The sequence below is a fragment of the Chiloscyllium plagiosum genome, unplaced genomic scaffold (genome assembly GCF_037043375.1).
Source record: "Chiloscyllium plagiosum isolate Xiang-an unplaced genomic scaffold, Cpla_swu_hap1 HiC_scaffold_1, whole genome shotgun sequence".
Taxonomy (NCBI): domain Eukaryota; kingdom Metazoa; phylum Chordata; class Chondrichthyes; order Orectolobiformes; family Hemiscylliidae; genus Chiloscyllium; species Chiloscyllium plagiosum.
In genome coordinates, this window is record NW_028270139.1 from 143569444 (window position 1) to 143585971 (window position 16528).

Sequence of the window (16528 nt, forward strand, 5' to 3'; positions counted from 1 at the left end):
GACATATGTGAGAATGTTCAAGTTATTGAAAGAAATGGAACCCAATTTGAAACCCACTTCAATCGTCTGCGATTTTGAAAAAGCTGCGTAAAGTGCTATGAAGGACATATTTCCTTATGTTCAAATAAAAGGTTTTATTTAGCTAGATTGGGGTTCACTAGTTTGTATAACACTGATCTTGATTTCAAGTTAAAAGCTAGAATAATTATTGCCCTTGCCTTTGTACCTTTGAACAAGATCGATGAATATCTGGATGCTCCAGCGACCAAACTGCTGCAAGAACTTCAAGGTTTACTCAACTGGTTTGAAGATACATACGTTGGTCGTCAAAACAGACAAGGAAATGGAAGACGAACTCCTCTATTTCTCCATGAGACTTGGCACCTTCAACAGAGAACATTAAACCGGGAAGACTGCACAAACAATCATGCGGAGGCAGCCCACCGTCGATTACAATATGAACTTAGCATGCAACATCCCACCAAATGGAAATTAATAGATGGCCTGTGGAAAGTACAGAAAGGTAGAGGTGCATATTATGAAGGGTTACTAGCTGGGCATGAACCACCACAGAAACTAAAAACGTATAGAGATGCAGATAGAAGAATACATGAAACTGTTCTTAGATTTGAAAACATGGATGTTATCGAGTACTTGAGGAACCGTGCTCATAATTACTAAATGAACTAAATAAAGCTACGTTACAGTTGTTAGTGATTAACAGGTTTAATGTTTTTAGTTATTAACAGATTTAATGCTTTTATTTTTCAATAAAGTTACAGTTTTAAAACTTTTTAAAGTTCTACCTTTGAATGATGATGAATCAATGAACATTTCTTTCCTAGCACCAAAGCATCTGTCGCCAAAGGGGCTGGCGCCAAATCAGCTGGCGCCCAAACAGCCGTGCCAAAACACTGGCACCCGGATGGATGCGCCCAATCGTCCCATCCCAGCCAGAGGTACGTACCCTGGGAAATTCCTGCAGAAGTGGCCGACAGCCAAGATTACTAATCTCCAGAATCACAGCATCTTCCAATGTGATAGGCATGACTCCAACCAGCACAATGCTTTCTCCCTGATTTCAGTTTTGGCTCCTTGATGCCACACTCAGTCAAATACAGCCTTAATGTAAAGAGCTGTCACTCTCACCTCTGGAATTGAGTTCTTTTGTCCAGGGTTTGCTGCAGAGAACCAGAGCCAAGTGGTTCTGGGCAGGTTTTGACTCCACAAGCACCACTCAATTACAACATTGACAACACCTTACATCATAATGCTAATGCTAAGGAAAGACAATAAGGTATTAATTGGCCCAGTTCAATTTCTCCTGACTTTTATGGGCAGGACATAGCTGGTCAATTTTCCATATTGTCCAGTAGATACCAGTGTTCTAACTATACTGGAACAGCTTGGATGTAGACATAACTAGTTCTGAATTGACTAGTACTATTGCTGGAATATTGTCAGGACCCATAATCTTTGCAGTCTCGAGTGCCCTCAGCCATTTCCCAAATTCACATGTCGCAAATCACATTTTCTGAAGACTGCCATCTTTGTCACTGAGGACCTCGGAAGGAGGCTGAAATGGATTAGCTCAGCAATTTGATTTAACATAGAGTCAAAGAGATGTACAGCATGGAAACAGACCCTTTGGTACAACTTGTCCATGCCAACCAGGACCATGCATGGATTGTGCCCTGAGGTTCTGCTGTATGGTGACCAACATGGAGGCTATTTGCAGTGATCTGGAATCTACTCTGACTCCTGCACTAAGAATTCTCAGCACCCAGTGTCTTCCTAGCGGCTTGTACAATGGGAAGCTGCTTCTTGATCAAGGCAAGATTGTTAACACGCAATAATCCACCTTAATCATCAACTCATTGCAGCCTGACAAGAATCTCACCCTGACACCTGGAATGGAGTTATAAGATGCGACATCAGGATAGAGTCCTCACATAATTTGCATCATCTCCTGGACCCCTGTAAGGGTCCACCATGATTACATCAAAGTAGTTGTTAATTTCAGATTTTATTGAGTTCAGTTTTTCACCAACTGCTGTGGTGGGATTCAGGCTCCCAAGGTGCTAAGCTGGCATTTTGTGTTATTAACCTTATGACATTCCCACTACAACCCCCACCTTAGATGACCGTGGCTGTCTGAACAGAAGGTTTCATAACACTGAGTCGGCAGTCCAATTAACATCCATCTGTGCCTCTTAACAGTGAATGGGGAAGTGGGTTAAACGTTGCAAAGTGCCACTCCTGGTGCACCTACAGGCCTCAAAGCTGTACCCTGCCAGCCATGATTGATTGTTTGCACTAGGCAAAAGTGAGGACTGTGGATGCTGCAGATCAGAGTCTAGATTAGAGTGGTGCTGGAAAAACACAGCAGGTCAGGCAGCATCCGTACTGTCAGTGCATGCATTGGCACTGGAGTTGTGAAATTCTAATCCAAAGTGTTACTGAGGATTAAAAGCAAAACTCAACTCAAATGCAGCTTCAGATTTTTTTTGTACAGGATATCTGTTAAAATTGAGATGTTTTCACTTTATTTTTCTGCACTCGAGGTCATTCAACAGACACAGCCGTACAAGATAAAATTCAGGCCCTTTACCTTGAGACTAATTGGCTAACAATCTCAAGTTAACAATCTTTGAGAGAAGGTTGTGAAAAGTAACATTGAAAAAGGCAAAAGAGCATTTAGGACATTTGACTATTCTGTGACATTGGGGCTGTATTGATCACGGACTTTCTTCTGTATTATAAGCAGAAAGCTCCCACTGACAGGTCACACTAGCTATTTACAAGAAGCAAAGAGCAATGGAGCTATATCTACCCCCACCCAAGACAGGCAACCTCCTTCACAGTCTCAGATTATTTCCTTTTCTTTTGTTGCAAACTGTCATTCATTTTCTTTGGTTATTGAAACTTTAAAAAGTTCTTACTAAGAAAGTGATGGATGACTTTAGCAAGATATACGTGCTTGACAGTGGGAGGAGGCAATTAAAGTTGACATTTCAATTTTGTTTCTTTTAAAAAAAAAGCAATTTATGCAGAAGATGAATTGGCAGAATGCAATGACGTCTGCCATAGGTTTGCTTGAGAATATAAAGCCAGCCGAACTCCTCACTGCAGCTCACGCTCAGTAAACAGCTGATTGCCTGTCAACAGCATGCCTCAGCCCTCGCTCCCAGTTTGCCTGTTTTGCTTGCTGACCTTCACTTCAGCATGCTACATCCAGAACTGCCCCAGAGGCGGGAAGAGATCTTTTCCAGATGAAGATGTCAGGCAGGTAAGGTCCATTTATTCTCAATCTCTTTCTATAGCTTTATAAAACTCCTACATATGACATAAACATAAACTTGCATTCTTGTACCTTTAAGTTTAAACAGATTGTTGTTAGCTAATGTCAAACATTTACCTTGTTCAGAGTTGTAGCTGACTGTGTGGGTTAATAATATATGTAACGAATTCAGAACTAGGTACTTTTCACTAAGTTTGCTCCCCAAGTCAGAACAGAGGGCTTTCTAAAAAAAAACAAATATTCTCCCTGTGTTTAAGGTTATTTTGCAACTCTTTTAATTTTCTGGTACCTGGTTCAACATTCAATTCATATGAAAGATAAATGTTTTTGTTTTTCCAAGAAATGTGTGTTAACAAGTGTCACTTGGATCTAAAAATTAAATAGCTAACTAACAGCACAAACTCCAGTTCTACGATAGACTAATGGAAACAAGAGGAAAAAGATCAAGAACGTAAATAATTGCCAATGTTATTCAAATAGCTGAGATTGTGGCATAAGCAAAATAATGTCAGATTGAGGGAGAACCTGTTCCTGCTTATTTCAATTTTCTTTCTCAACTAGCTTAACTTTAGTAAGCTGACAAAAAACTGGCAGGATTTCTTAGTCTGTAAGGAAATATTGAATCTGTCAACAAGCATTTTACTTTGAAACAATTCACTTTGTTTCACTAAATAAATGCATGGCAATATCAAAGGCATGACAGAAATGTGAAGTTAAAACGCTTTATCAAAATTAGCTGGAGTCACATGCAAATAAGGTGTAGCGAACATGTAGTGAGTGCATGGAATGTAAATTGTGGCACATCATTTGTCTTCATAGATTTCATCACTTGTAAATGAAGCATAGCTTTCACGATGTCAGAGTTACAGTGCAGCACTCAAATCCACTGAAGAATGGTTCAAATCTTTCAAAGAAAAACCCTTTCTTCCCTCAGGACATCTTCTAAATTTCAAAACAAAAGGTTTATGCAAACCCTTCTGAGTCAGAACATTAGTGTTATTGGAGAGAAATCATGTATTTCTTGTGTTGGGCTGTTTGATGTTTGATGTTTAAGACCATAAACTTTCCTGTTTTGGTTTCCATTTGTCACAGTTCTGTCCGCACACAGGTATTATTGAGGAGCCAGGAGAAGATTGATTTGCAGAAAGGGAAAGGATTGAGGGCAGGGCAACAGTAAGCACACAGAGTTGAATGCGTTTGGCTGTTTGGAATCAGCTTTACGATTTTCAATGTTGTCTTTTGGGTTTGTTTGAATTGCCCAGGGAGGCAAAGATAAAGGCTCCATCTCTCAGGATCTTGGCACAGAGTGTTCTTTTCACTTTCCCAATTTAGTCCAGCATCAACTTCTAATAAATTACTTTTGGCAGAATAAGATGATAGAGGTTTTAAAACAAATTATAAAATATTTATTGCACATATTATAATTTATAACATATTTGGGATCCCTAGCTTTATAAGTAGATGTGTAGATTAGTAAAGAGGCTTTGCTAAACTATTACTAGTAACTGATTAGTGAAGTATTATTTTGAATTCTGGGCACCAGACTGTAGGAAAGCTATCAAGACCTTTATAAATGAAGAGACCCTTAAGTGCAAAAGCAGGGAAGTTGTACTGAACCTTTTATAAAGCTCTGGTTAGGATCCAACCTGTGTCCATTCTAGTTCCTGAAGAAGGGTTTATGCCCGAAACGTCGATTCTCCTGTTCATTGGATGCTGCCTGACCTGCTGCACTTTTCCAGCAACACATTTTCAGCTCCAGTTCTAGTTCCCACAATTTAGGAAGGATGTGAGTCCTTTTGAGATGTTGCAATGGAGATTCACCAGAATGGTTCAGGGATGGAGAATTTTCACTACAAGGTTGGCTGGAAAAACTGGGGTTGCTGTGCTTGGGAGCAAGGCGATTGCGAAGAGATTTATTTGAAATGTACAAGATTGTGACAGGTTCAGGTTAAGAAGGCAAGAAAGACTGTTCCTAGTAGGTTTTTGGATGAGTGGTTCAGAATATGTGAAGAACTTTTTTATGCACAAAGTGGCAATGAACTTGACACAATGCTCACAAAGGTGGCAGAAGCAGAGATGGTGACCGATTTCAAAATGAAACTAGGTGGGTACTTGAAAATAAACTTATAAAGTCATAGAGTCATAGAGGTGTACAGCACGGAAACTGACCCTTCAGTCCAACCCATTTGCCAGCACCCGGCCCATATCCCTCTGAACCTTTCCTATTCATATACCCACCCAGATGCCTTTTAAATGCTGTAATCGTACCTGCCTCCACCACGTCCTCTGGCAGTTCATTCCATACGTGTACCACCCTCTGTGTGAAAACATTACCCCTTAGGTCCCTTTTATATCTTTCTCCTCTCACCCTAAACCTCTAGTTTTGGACTCTCCCACCCCAGGGAAAAGACCTTGTCTATTTACCCTTTTCCATGCCCTCCCATGCTTTTATAGGCCTCTATAAGGTCACCTCTCAGCCTTCGATGCTCCAGGGAAAGCTCCAGTCTATTCAGCCTCTCCCTATAGCTCAAACCCTCCAACCCTGGCAATATCCTTATAAAGCTTTACTGATCTCTATGATTCATTCTCTAAAGTTTCACAACATCCCTCCGATAAAAGGGAGACCAGAATTGCACGCAATATTTCAACAGTGGCCTAACCAATGTCCTGTACAGCCGCAACATGACCTCCCAACTCCTGTACTCAATACTCTGACCAATCAAGGAAAGCATGCCAAATGCCACCTTCACTATCCTATCTACCTGTGACTCCACTTTCAAGGAGCAATGAACTTGCACTCCAAGGTAAGCAACACGCCCCAGGACCTTCCCATTAAGTGTAAAAATCTTGCTCTGATTTGCCTTTCCAAAATGTTGCACCCTACATTGATTTAAATTAAACTCCATTTGCCACTCTTCAGCCCATCTGATCAAGATCCCATTGTACTCTGCGGTAACCTTCTTCGTTGTCCACTGCACCTCCAATTTTAGTGCCATCTGCAAACATACTAACAATACCTGCTAGATTGATATCCAAATCATTTACGTAAACACATGACTACAGGGTCAGCGCAGGAGAATGAGCTGCCTAGGTTGCTCCATGGAGAGCTGGCATGGATTCAGTGGGCAAATAATCTCCTTCTGTGCCAAACATGAGTCCATAACTCGAAGATGTTTAATGTAATTGTGGAAAAATGAAAGGTGAGATGAGGAGAAATGTTTTCCTACAGCAAATTGTTATAATCTGAAATCTACTGCCTGAAAGGGTGGGACACATGTGTCTAATACTGAAAATGTGTTGCTGGAACAGTGCAGCAGGTCAGGCAGCATCCAGGGAACAGGAGAATCGACGTTTCGGGCATAAGCCCTTCTTCAGGAATCCTGAAGAAGGGCTTATGCCCGAAACGTCGATTCTCCTGTTCCCTGGATGCTGCCTGACCTGATGCGCTGTTCCAGCGACACATTTTCAGCTCTGATCTCCAGCATCTGCAGTCCTCACTTTCTCCACATGTGTCTAATAGTAGCTGTTAAAAGGCGCTTAGATTAAATGATTGAAGAGGAAAGAATACAGCACCATGTAAACAGCAAGGGAGGATTAACTGATTGACCTTTCAAAGGGCTGGTATATTGATGATAGGCTGACCTAGGATTCCATGATCTGCTATTAAAAGTCTTTTCACTTGATCCATTAAAATCTTCAGCTAATTCAGCTGTAAAAGTTCTGTAGACCATCTCCTGTGTTGAATGTTGCTAGTAAAGTGGCTTCACGATCCTGCTGCTCAGCTTCAAATCTCTCTTTACCCACCCTGACTCTCATTTATTCTGAGAATGGTCTTAAAGCATATATCCTAACCTGCACCAACAGTTTCTTCAGTCGCCTTCTCTACCGTCTGAAGCCTTCAGTTTTTCTCTGTTGCTTTTCTCAAAGTTAAGCTTCTCTCCTCCTCTCCTCCCTCATTTGATCCCTTTACTTTTTTTCTCAGAAGGGCCTAGTGGCACAATCACTAGACTATTAGTCCAGATTCCAGGTAATGCTCTGGGGACCCAGGCTTGAATCCTGCCATGGCAGTTGGTGGAATTTGCCTTTAATAAAAGTCTGGAGTTGAAGGCTTAATGATAACCATTTATTGATTGTTGGGAAAAACCCATCTGGTTCAGTCATGCCGTTTAGGGAAGGAAACTGCCATCCCCCTTACCTGGTCTGGCATACATGTGACTCTAGTTCCACAATGAGGTGGTTGACTCTTAACTGCCCTCTGGGCAAATAGGGATGGTTTAGCCAGTGCTGCCACATCCCATGAATGAATTTTAAAAAAGGATCTCTTCCAAAGCACTTTGACATCTTGGAGTATCCGAGGCTGATGGGTGACTTTATAGAGGTTTATAAAATCATGAGGGCATGGACTGGGTGAATAGCTAAGGTCTTTTTCCTAGGATGGAGGATAGGGCATAAGTTTAAGATGTTAGGGGTAAGATTTAAAAGGACCTGTGGGGTAGCTTTCTCACACAGAGGATGGTGCGTGAATGGGATGAGCTGCCAGAGGAGGTGGTGGAGGCTGGCACAGTTACAACATTTAAAAGTCATCTGGATGGGTATATGAATAGGAAGGGTTTAGAGGGACATGGGGCAAATACTGGCAAATGGGACTGCGTCAGATTGGGATGTCTCATTGGCGCCGAAGAGTTGGACCAACTGATCTATTTCGTGCTATCTGACTCTATGACTCTTATTTCGCGAATGTAAGTTGTTGCTGCATTTTCCTATGATACAAAAGAGATCATTTAAGAGTTTGACTGAGGTGGGTTAGTTACAGAGAGCAAACAGGAAGACCATGGCTCTAAGTGTATTAGTGGTTCCTCAGGTTTTATCCTGTCATGTATAACAAGTAGTCCATTGGTGTACCATTATACTGTAGAGAAGCCAGGTTTGTATCTGCAGGCACTTATTCTGCTGAACTGTGAAGATACTGTGAAGATCCTCTCACTCATCTGTTATAGCTAAGCCCTTATGGGTTGTGTTACAGTCTTATCTCTGAAGTAATAAAAGAAATTGCTCATTGACAAACTGTGAACCTTCAAATTGCTTGAACAAGTTTTTAAGAGAAAAGGCAATTTCAAAAATTGCAAGAGTGTATTTGTTGACACGAGCTGGAATGAAAGGGGGACAAATCACCCGAGTCAGTCTAGAGATTAAGGTGGAACTGTGTTCCTCTCATAAAGGAGTTCTTCATTTAACATATGCTGCTGCTGAGTGACGGAGGTGATTTTCTGGCGAAGTGCTGCAACGTGTATGGGGAGGAGCTTTCTGAGCGTTTTACACCATCAGTAGCCATGTTAAAGATTCCTCCATTGAAGTTTAATAGAACAAGTCAATCCCTCCCAGTACTGTACAGGATTCGACAACAATAGCTGCCTAACATGTGTGGCTATGTCCAAACTAAGCAAGGGTGAAGACACATGAGATCCCAAGCATATGCAAAATGCCCTCTTGCAGCTGCCATGTTGTGTCCAATGGATGAACCTGTGAGTATAGTCTATGAGGTGAGTAATATTTGTAGGTAAATTTTAGCAGCAATCTTAGCAGCTCACTTTGTCCCGAGTTTTAATTGAGGGCAACGGATAAAGTAGAACCAGAGCTTAGTGCCATTGACATGCTACTGAACTTTCTCCATGGCTGTAGTCAAAATTAAGTTTTCTTTTCAAAGACCTTTCCTGTTTCCCTTTTTTCTAACCTTTGCCAGTGTATGCCTTGTGGCCCTGAGAACAGAGGTCGCTGTTTTGGAGCTAACATCTGCTGCGGGGAGGAGATCGGCTGCTACATCGGAACCTCAGAGACCTTGAGGTGTCAGGAAGAGAATTACCTGCCATCACCTTGTGAATTTGCTGGAAGACCGTGTGGTGGAAATGGTGGGAAGTGTGCCTCAATGGGAATCTGCTGCTCTGATGGTAGGATATGGATTAGACTGCTCAGTGATTTGATAAGATCAAGTCTGTATTTTCCTTTTGACACCCTAATCCTTTTAACTCCCTCATCAGTCAAGAATATCCAACTCAACTTTAAGAATAATCATCGATTTTATCTTCTGTGTCAAAGAATAGGGCCATCCATAATATTAAGGGATGTAAAAGTGCTTTAAAAAGAACAGAGCCAATAATGTATGTTTATGGAAATGATTTATATCATTCAAATGCTCACTACCCCACACTCTTAATGCTTGACTGTCCTGTTCATTACTTCCCTGGCCATCCTGCTCCTGACTGCCTCCCACACTCTGCCATTCTTTCCTGTTCTCCATGTGTAAGAGAGCAAGGTGCTAGAGGGAAAGGAACAGGAGAGTTCTGGAGTGGGGTGTTCTGCATATGGCCAGTGAGATGGTGAAAGTGACTGGGTACACAATCACTATGTCAGTGGGAGCACCAGTGTGCTGATGGGTAGAATAGGTGCCATCTTCTGTTCTTGGCACAAGTTGATGCCAGCAGCAATGACGTCATGAGCTAGGAGATACACTGTTATAAACAATAGGGAGTCTTTTCAGGAATACGTTAGGAAACACTTTGTATGCAGAAAGGAAATTTCTTCTCAAGCAAAACAAAATAAAAGCTTGGAAGTCTCTTCCACAAATACAATTGATCAGGAATCAATTTCCAACTTTAAACTTGAGCTTTCTACTTTCTGAAGATGTCAAGGGGATATGGTGAATAGGCAGTTATATGGAGTTAATAATTTCATTGAGTAAGAGGTCAAAAAGCAAAATGGTTGACTCCTTTTTGGACGTTCCTGATGTAACAGCTGGCTCTCTGCTCACATCAAGCCAAACTGGTGGGCAAAAACTAAAACCCAGAAACGTCTGGTGAGCAAGCTCAGCAAGTCTGGCAGTGTTCTGTGGAAGGAGATTTTCTTTGCTTTGTCCCAGAATGCTGCCAGACCTGCTGAGCTCTCTCACCAGATATTTCTGGTTTTGTTTCAGATCTCCAACATCTGCAGTCCTTTGTTTTATTTGGGTGAAAAAAACGTAGTTTGAACTGAAAATTGGGTTCGGAGTAGATGGGTTAAATTTTTTTTTCAGGGTAACTTTTACCTGTGGTATCAATGGATAAAATAGGCCTTTTGCAATTTACCTTTAAAGGTTTAGATTACTTACAGTGTGGAAACAGGCCCTTCGGCCCAACAAGTCCACACCGACCTGCTGAAGCGCAAATCACCCAGACCCATTCCCCTAACACTACAGGCAATTTAGCCTCGCCAATTCACCTAACCTGCACATTTTTGGATTGTGGGACGAAACCAGAGCACCTGGAGGAAACCCACGCAGACACGGGGAGAACGTGCAAACTCCACACAGAATCGCCTGAGGCGGGAATTGAACCCGGGTCTCTGGTGCTGTGAGGAAGCAGTGCTAACCGCTGTGCCACCGTGCCACCCATTTGAAGTATATTTTTGTTTTTTTTCACTCATGGGATGTGGGCATTTATTACCCACACCTAGTTGCCTTTGAGAAGGTGTGGTGAGCTGCCTTCTTGAACCATTGCAGTCGCTGAGCTGACCCACAATGCACTTAGGGAGGAAACTTCAGTATTTTAACTCAGCAATCATGAAAGAAAGGTAATATATTTCAATGTCAGGTGGTGAGTGGCTTGGAGGGGAGCTTAGAGGTGGTGATGTTCCTTTGTATCTGGTGCCCTTGACTTTCTAGATGAAATTGGTCAATGGTTTGGATGGTGTTGTCTGGGGATCTTTGGTAAATGTCATAGTTGACATTATGGAAGACAGGCTTTCAATATTTTTATGAATTAACTGCATTTAAATGCCACCAACTGCTGTTGGGGTGTGAAGCTGTGAGCCTAGAGCATTAACCTGGTCTCTGGATCACTAGTCCGGTGATATTACAACAATACTAATATCTCCCACTGACATTACCACAATACCAATATCTCCCAGTGATATTACCACAATACCAATATCTCCCAGTGATATTACCACAATACCAATATCTCCTAGTGACATTACCATGATAGCAATATCTCCCAGTGACATTACCACGATACCAATATCTCCCAGTGATATTACCACAATACCAATATCTCCCAGTGACATTACCATGATAGCAATATCTCCCAGTGACATTACCACGATACCAATATCTCCCAGTGATATTACCACAATACCAATATCTCCCAGTGACATTACCATGATAGCAATATCTCCCAGTGACATTACCCCCCACCAACCCAACCTCCACTCCCGGCACCTTCCCTTGCAACCGCAGGAGGTGCAACACTTGCGCCCACACCTCCCCCCTCACTTCTCTCCAAGGCCCCGAAGGAAACTTCCATATCCGCCACAGATTCACCTGCACCTCCACCCACATTATCTACTGCATCCGCTGCAGCCGGTGTGGCCTCCTCTATATTGGGGAGACAGGCCGCCTACTTGCGGAGCGATTCAGAGAGCACCTCTGGGCCACCCGGACGAACCAACCCAATCACCCTGTAGCACAGCATTTCAACTCCCCCTCCCACTCCACCGAGGATATGCAGGTCATTGGACTCATCCACCGCCAAACCACAACAACGCGACGGTCGGAGGAGGAGCGTCTTATCTTCCGACTGGGAACCCTCCAACCACAGGGGATGAACTTGGACTTCACCAGTTTCTTCATCCCCCCTCCCCCCACCTTGTCTCAGCCGAATCCCTCCAGCCCGGCACCGCCTTCCTGACCTGCAGTCTTCTTCTTGACCTCTCCGCCTCCACCCTACTCCGACCTATCACCTTCACCTTGACCTCTTTCCACCTATCACATTTCCAACGCCCCTCCTCCAAGTCCCTCCTCCCTACCTTTTATCTTCTCCTGCTGAACACTCTCTGCTCATTCCTGAAGAAGGGCATGTGCCCGAAACGTCGAATCTTCTGTTCCCTAGATGCTGCCTGACCTGCTGTGCTGTTCCAGCAATAAAGTTTCAACATTACCACGATACCAATATCTCCCAGTGATATTACCACAATACCAATATCTCCCAGTGACATTACCATGATAGCAATATCTCCCAGTGACATTACCACGATACCAATATCTCCCAGTGATATTACCACAATACCAATATCTCCCAGTGATATTACCATGATAGCGATATCTCCCATTGACATTACCACGATACCAATATCTCCCAGTGACATTACCACAATGACATTATCTCCCAGTGACATTACCACAATACCAATATCTCCCAGTGATATTACCACAATACCAATATCTCCCAGTGATATTACCACGATAGCAATATCTCCCAGTGATATTACCACAATACCAATATCTCCCAGTGATATTACCATGATAGCGATATCTCCCAGTGACATTACCACAATAACATTATCTCCCAATTACATTATCACGATACCAATATCTCCCTAGACATAGGAATTGCTGGATCAGAAAAGAGCAAGTTCCACCTGGCTCAACTTTTACCATTCTGGTTGGCGTGTAATCATGCAATATTGGGGTTGTAAACCAACTGAAGCAAAAATCAATTCATCGCTAATAGTCCTCAAATGGGTGGTGAGGAAATCCCCCAATGCAGAGGACTTGATGTGGAAAATCACATTTCCTCCCAGTGTGCTCTGCCTGCCATGTCATATCTCAAATTATCTGTGTACTGTATACCAAAATGTTTCTTATACATACACTGTAACTTCTATCACCCTTTCTGTCTCAACAGCATTTCTTCATTGCAAACATTTCACTGACCTATCAGCAACCAACAAGCAGTTCTGGTCTGGGAATTAACCCTCGGTCCTGCTGAATGTAGCACCTTGCAAAACTGATCGGGTCCTTACATTTATCCTCCTACTTCTCCTTAACACATAGATTGCAGAAGAAATAGATATGATCTTTCTGCTAGATGCTTTCTAATCTACTTAATAAAGCAAGAAACAAAGAAATGAAAATCTTGCTTATGTTTTTCATTTGTTTTTCTAGAAACCTGCACTGCAGACTCGACATGTCTGGGAAATGAGAATAAAGGGAAACACTCACCCATGGAAAGAAACTTAAGCCCCTTAGACAGTGCTGCAACTGACCTCCTTCTGAGACTAATACATCTTTCTAACAGGCAGCCTGCAGAGAAACAGCAGCTAATATAATATCATGTATTCAAATGTGCCCTCTCTTTGCTGCCTTTGAGAACATGCAACACTTGGAGTATAGGCAGGAGCTAGGTATGGAGCAGGGGGTTTTAATAAGAGGGCCATAAACAGTGCATGTTATTCTATGACAACGATATATCTGAATGCTATCGAGTGTACTTACCTAATACTAACAGTATGTCAATCTCAATATTTATTTTGAAGGTAGTAACTATACTTTGTCAAATGTCACTTCAGTTAACTTTTCTTCAAGTAAATTTTGTTAATAGTATCAAATAGTTTAAGCTGCTTTTCATTTCTTCAGTAACTTGTAATCATTAAAGAAGCATGTGTATATACATAGCAAAATAAACTCCTATTTGCTAATGGTGGAACTGCAATTCAAAATGGTGGTATTTTGTATTGTCTTTGAGTGTTTATTTATCTGAGAACAAGATTAAAGATCGAGTACAAGGCAGATAAAGAGCATAAAGCGTATTCTGAAAAGCATTCACTGATTCACATCAGTGGGCGGCACGGCGGCACAGTGGTTAGCACTGCTGCCTCACAGCGCCAGAGACCCGGGTTCAATTCCCGCCTCAGGCGACTGACTGTGTGGAGTTTGCACGTTCTCCCTGTGTCTGCGTGGGTTTCCTCCGGGTGCTCCGGTTTCCTCCCACAGTCCAAAAAAAGATGTGCAGGTCAGGTGAATTGGCCATGCTACATTGCCCGTAGTGTTAGGTAAGGGGTAAATGTAGGGGTATGGGTGGGTTGCGCTTCGGTGGGTCGGTGTGGACTTGTTGGGCCGAAGGGCCTGTTTCCACACTGTAATCTAATCTAATCACTTTTGTATCGCTATGTTAGTGAGAACATTGTCACAAATTTAGAGTAAACGGAGCACCAAGGATGAGTTATCTCACCAAGTGACTCTGACCTTCTTTGAGATGGGGGTGAAGATGAGGAGGAGGCACTGGGGGAGTTTAGTTAGAACTTCTCTTTTGAATTAAACTAGATAAGAAAATTTATCAGAGACAAATTTTGATCATGTCACTGATTTGTTCAGAAAGTATTGTGGCCTTGTAGATATAAAGGGGATAAAGAATTCATCTTGTTGGTAGAAAAGTTGAACCAATGGTTGAGAGGTTTTATGAGAATAGATTGGATTAGATTCCCTACAGTATGGAAACAGACCCCTCAGCCCAACGAGTCCACAGCGACCCTCCAAAGAATAACTCACCCAGATCTATTGCCCTACCCTATATTTACCCCTGACTAATATAGGGGCAGCACAGTGGCTCAGTGGTTAGCACTGCTACCTTACAGTGCCAGGGACCCACATTCAATTCCAACCTCGGGCGACTGTCTGTGTGGAGTTTGCACATCCTCCCCATGTCTGCATGGGTTTCTTCGAAGTGCTCTGGTTTCCCCCCACAGTCCAAAGATGTGCAGGTCAGGTGAATTTGTCATGCTAAATTGCCCATGGTGTTCAGGTTGGGTGCATTAGTCAGGGTAAATGTGGAGTAATAGGGCAATGGGTCTGGGTGGGTTACTATTCAGAGGGTTGGTGTGGACTTGTTGGGCCTGTTTCCACATTGTAGGAATTCTAATTCTAATGCACCTAACACTGTGGGAAATTTAGCACAGCCAATTCACCTAACCTGCACATTTTTGGATTGTGGGAGGAAACCCACGCAGACACAGGGAGAATGGGCAAACTCCACACAGATGGTCACCTGTGGCAGGAATCAAACCCAGGTCCCTGGCACTGTGAGGGAGCAGTGCTAATCACTGAGCCACTGTGCCACCCAGTAAAAAATGCTAACCTGATTGACACAGAGACATTGGCCTTATGAACTGTCCTTCCATAGTCCTGTTAAACTCGAAATAATCCAACGTCAATGCTGCATTTCGTGCCTCTAACTACCATGTGGGCATCAAGATTCACTATCTTGGCTTTTAGATTAGATTAGATTAGATTACTTACAGTGTGGAAACAGGCCCTTCGGCCCAACAAGCCCACACCGACCCGCAACCCACCCAGACCCATTCCCCTGCACCTAACACGACAGGCAATTTAGCATGGCCAATTCACCTAACCTGCACATTTTTGGTCTGTGGGAGGAAACCGGAGCACCTGGAGGAAACCCACGCAGACACGGGGAGAACATGCAAACTCCACACAGTCAGTCACCTGAGGCGGGAATTGAACCCAGGTCTCTGGTGCTGTGAGGCAGCAGTGCTAACCACTGTGCCACCATGCCGCCCTTTTACTCCAGCACAGAATCAGTGGATCGAATGGCCTTCTGCTGTGTGGTGCTATTCTATTATTGTTTAATGTCAACAACCTATTTAATGTTTTTTGACTGCTAACAGACATCAAAATCCAAATACTACTTCTTAATAACCTTAGATGCTGTCCTGTTCAATTCTTGTCATGTCTTGCATTGTAAGATTTAAAACTTAAATTTAATTCTGTTATTATAACAAAATGCCAGTTATAGCATAAAATGTCATTCAATATTTTGTGCCCTGTGGGAAAAAGAAGGACCAGTGATTCATCCAAAACCATAGAGCATACTTCAGTCTCTCAGGCCTGTGCGCTAACTGAGCACAGTTCTCATTTGGATGGGGGAAAGCAAGCTCCTAAGTTGTACAAGGAGATTAATTCTAATAAATCCTGAGACCCAGTGACAAATAAATGGAAACAAAAATCTGGAAAATTCAATATAGTCAATTTAGTCAATTGGAATATTCCTGCTGTTTTTGAGTGATTGCAGTTCTGGTATAATCTGATCAATGAAAGTGACCATTACTGATATCAGGAATATTGCCTTAAATTAGGAAGCACTCCATCATTGCTAGGCTATCACATAAATTCCAAATAGTTTCTTTTCATTCATTATGGATTGTGGGCATTATTGGCATCTATTGCCCTAAGAAGGGTCAGGTTCTTCTGAAAAGCTGGTTGCAACTGAGAGTCTTGCTAAACTTGGTTGGAGGGTAATTAAGAATCAGCCAGCTTAGACTGGAGTCACATATAAGCAAGACTGTTTCTTTCCTTTAGTCATGTTATTATACCATATTCATGATCACGTCTTGAGACCAAAT

General features: G+C 42.5%; 1 protein-coding gene across 1 annotated transcript; it reads left to right on the forward strand.

Annotated features, from left to right (window-relative positions):
• Nucleotides 1-3168: 3168 nt before the first annotated feature.
• On the forward strand, nucleotides 3169-13815 carry LOC122555282 (vasotocin-neurophysin VT-like). The gene is made up of 3 exons (XM_043701121.2): nucleotides 3169-3289; nucleotides 9042-9246; nucleotides 13275-13815. The coding sequence occupies exons 1-3, from the start codon at nucleotides 3170-3172 to the stop codon at nucleotides 13436-13438; spliced, it is 489 nt and encodes a 162-aa protein (XP_043557056.2). The 5' UTR covers nucleotide 3169; the 3' UTR covers nucleotides 13439-13815.
• The last annotated feature ends 2713 nt before the right edge of the window (nucleotides 13816-16528 follow it).

What these genes read in the sequence shown, in the direction of transcription:
- LOC122555282 (XM_043701121.2), top strand. Translation starts at nt 3,170, where the DNA reads ATGCCTCAGCCCTCGCTCCCAGTTTGCCTGTTTTGCTTGCTGACCTTC. An exon ending in CAGATGAAGATGTCAGGCAG is followed by an intron (nt 3,290 to 9,041) that starts GTAAGGTCCATT and finishes AACCTTTGCCAG; the next exon opens with TGTATGCCTTGTGGCCCTGA. An exon ending in GGGAATCTGCTGCTCTGATG is followed by an intron (nt 9,247 to 13,274) that starts GTAGGATATGGA and finishes TTGTTTTTCTAG; the next exon opens with AAACCTGCACTGCAGACTCG.